General features: G+C 42.2%; 1 protein-coding gene across 1 annotated transcript; it reads right to left on the bottom strand.

Moving 5' to 3' along the window:
- Window positions 1–121: 121 nt before the first annotated feature.
- On the bottom strand, window positions 122–3486 carry LOC116379870 (two pore calcium channel protein 2-like; the record flags this gene model as incomplete). Its single annotated transcript, XM_031841836.1, has 7 exons — window positions 3417–3486; window positions 2568–2667; window positions 2419–2484; window positions 1540–1604; window positions 761–852; window positions 495–576; window positions 122–211 (listed from the first exon to the last, which is right to left on the bottom strand). Coding segments are annotated over exons 1-7 (528 nt in total), but the record flags the coding sequence as incomplete, so codon positions are not given.
- Window positions 3487–3501: the final 15 nt, after the last annotated feature.

The following is a 3501-nucleotide window of genomic DNA, read 5'->3' as shown; positions in this document are numbered from 1 at the left end:
ACACACACACACACACACACACACAAGCATGCACACAGTCAGAAGCATGAAACAGATGTCACAGGGAGAGGTAATGTTGAATGAATCTTTGAAGCAGGAGTGACCGTGGGCACATCTCTACCTCCTTAATGCGATCTTTGTCCAGTTCATCAAATATCTTCTTGAACTGCTCTCGGTCCATGTAGCCCACATCTGCATACTTCTGCGCCTCCTGAAGTCCAGATGGCGTAAAGGAAAACAGTCAAGGTGAAGAACCATTTGTTTTTTACCATATTGCTCGTGTATGATTTATTATTCTAACAACTTAATTCAGCTAATTTGTATCTATGTATTTATCTTTATACATTTGTTACATTTTGTTAGGAAAGAAATTTTTAAAACAGGCCTTACAAATAAAAGAATGATCCCAGTCCCTTCCACACAGCGAGGCACGTGTAATCAGACCAAAACATAGAATGTGTGTGTCGAGAGAGCGATGTGGTGTCGGCTCTGACCTTAGTGATGGCCTCTCTGTAGTAGCTCTTCATCTGGACCCTGGACATCACCTTCAGCACCAGATTAACAGCCACATGCTCCCTGACAGGAGAAAACAATACAACCATCTCTGTGTGTTCTCTTCATTTTATATCTGTGGGGAGAATATTCTGAGCCACCGCAGGGGCCTGTTTACTGTGAACCGCGCTGACATTGCTGCTCCTCTGGAGGTAGCACACAATACAACTTGTTAAACTAAAATATAATGTGCGCGTGTCTCTCTTACTCAGCAGCCTGCTGGGCTCCCTGGCAGCTCAGGACTTGGAAAGCAGCTCTGATCCCCAGTCGTCTCCTGATGATGGACGTTTGGACCGACATCTGGACCAAAAACACGATCAGAAAGATTCCCTGACTGCACACCAAACTGTTTTCTTTAAGCATTTCCCATTACTATTGTGGGCAATGCACACTGTAGTTGTCTCTTGCCTTTTTATTGCTCCAGTACAGATAATGATGCCTTTGAATTGGTAATATCTGAGAATGCTATAATCTAGACTCTTCTTATTTTCCAGAAGAGGGCTGTTCCACTCACTTCCTCAAGCAAACAGGTGGCCTGAGGGTCTTAAAGGGATATACTGTACTGGTGTGGATTGGAATACACGACAGCAACAGTGACTGCTGTATTGCTGTAATGCTGTTTTGTATTCGCCAATGACTTAATTCCTGCTATTTAATTTAGGCTAAGCACAAAATCATGACTCAATGCTGGGCGTATACTGGGGCATATGAAATATGTCTGATGACTTGGTTTTACCCGTAGACACACCTACTTTTCCAGCTGGAAATAATTAAGTAACAGCAGTCATCATTTGTTTGGTAAAAATAAAAAATAACTAAAACTCTCACATTAATGCTGTCTGCCGCATACAATCAAAACAGACTGAGCTTGTTGTGTGTTGGGTGTTTTCAAGTATGATTGTGTGGAGTAACTTTAACTGCACGATAACTCTCAGGGTAATGAAATGCTCCTCAGCAGCATGGCGTCCTACTGCATGTGTGACTCACCAGTAAATAGCCCCTGAACTGGTTATAGATGATGGCTGTCAGTAAGTTCATCAGGTAGTAGGTTCCTGCCAGAAAGCAAAACAAATCCACTCTTAAAAAGAATCTTCCCACAAACACATGTATTTTGCTTTTAACAGCAGCACAATGATCTAGTATTAGTTCAAGCCACTTTAAGGGATAGTTTGGATGTTTTGAAGTGTGAGGTACTCATGTATAGTCAGTGTATTACATACAGTAGATGGTGGTGGGCACGTCCCTAGTTTGGAGAAGCAGTGAGGAGTATCGGCACTGGAGCCAAGCAGCGTACTGCTGTGGACGGGGGCAGCTAAACATATTTTAAACCCCTAAAAAAAATCAATATTAGTTTACATGCACGTTATATTTTTAATATTTTCATCACTTTATCTCGCAGACAGACAGCCCATTCCAACGGGGAACTAAAGCCGTCATCTAGGCTCTCTACAAAGTCACAAGACTCCATTGACAAAAATAGTCATTTTTACCATGCAGAACATGGGAGTTGCTGGTCTGCTGCTGCCTCAGTCAGTTAGTTATTTTGTGTTGTTATGTGATTTTGGTGAATCTGAACCAACACTTTAAAAAAGCAAAGTCACACAATAGCACAAAGAAAGTAATCGATCGAGGCAGCAGTATACCAGCGACTCCTGCGTTAAAATGACTGCTTTTTCCAAAGGAGTCTTCAAGAGAGCATAGTTAACAGTATCAGTTTGGGCTTTCTGACAGCAAGGTAAAGCAGTGTAAGTATTCTAAATAAAGTGTACACTTAAACTGATATTGATTCGTTTAGCTTTCAAAAATACACTTCAAAACATCAGAACTGTCCCTTGACTGACACAGAAAACGATAATCACCGCTTACCAATCACACTGAAGGTGACAAAGAAAATGGAGTAGCCTCTGTGCAGGGAGTAGGCAGGGATCATCACTGTGACAGGACAGAAGACACACGTTGGAAAGAGTTCCATCACGTAAAACAAAGGCTGGTGCATCAGGTGACTGATTGAGTACCATCTGGGTTGTTGGCTGTGGTGAGCAGCACCAGCAGAGAGGTGAGAGAACTGGGCAGGTCTCTGAAATGTAACCTCCACTCCTCGTTCTTCTTCGGATCCTGAACAGAACACACAGAGGCAGAGGCAGTTAGTTTAAGTTAGTTTTGATATTTCGTAGAAAGAAGCCGCGTGGGCTTCTTGATTAATTGACGTCTTAATATATAAATTGATAAACAAAAATAGTCATTAGTTCTTTAGTTGTACATGAGCACTACTGCAGCACTTGATATTAGAATTCAAACCACTAATGATTTTAACAAAGTTAAACAAATATTTCAGATATCCACCAACACTGGAAATATGAAATAAACGATATTGTGCGCTTTCTTTTTTGAATGTCCCATCCCTGTCTAGACAGATAAAGTGAACCTCCCTGTTCCAGGGATGGATTTCGTCATCTCTTTCTTGTGCATCACTACACATTTTGGTGGGAATTTTGACAGAGGGCTTCACTTACAAGTTCTTTGAAATTGTTTGGGCCTCAAACCTAATTAGTGGCTTCACACACGCACCTTCTTCCTTTCTAGGTCTTACAGCTTTGCTCTTGTTTAAACATATTTGATATCCTGTCCATCCAACCTGTCCTTGTGACGTTATTCTTCGTCTGTTTTTGAATTCCTATCTCTTTTTCTCCAACCGAATTTCCAATGACAGACTGTAGCGGTTTGTTTTTGGACGGTGACCCTCCGCTGATGAGTTGCCATCACAGTCTGGTACATGCCCAGACATGCGCATGCACACACTCGTCAACACAAGCCAGCATGTCAGTAGTGTGTATATAGCAGGGTGTGACGTGACTTGAACTCACCTCGCTTTTAGCAAACAGCAGCATGCCGATCATAGTGAAGAGACACAGGTGGAGCGCCAGCAGCAGGATGACACTGCACACACAC

This window comes from Anarrhichthys ocellatus, unplaced genomic scaffold, assembly GCF_004355925.1.
Source record: "Anarrhichthys ocellatus isolate YVR2014 unplaced genomic scaffold, GSC_Weel_1.0 scaffold5421, whole genome shotgun sequence".
In the NCBI taxonomy this organism is placed as follows: Eukaryota; Metazoa; Chordata; class Actinopteri; order Perciformes; family Anarhichadidae; genus Anarrhichthys; species Anarrhichthys ocellatus.
This window is presented reverse-complemented; position numbering and strand designations above follow the sequence as displayed.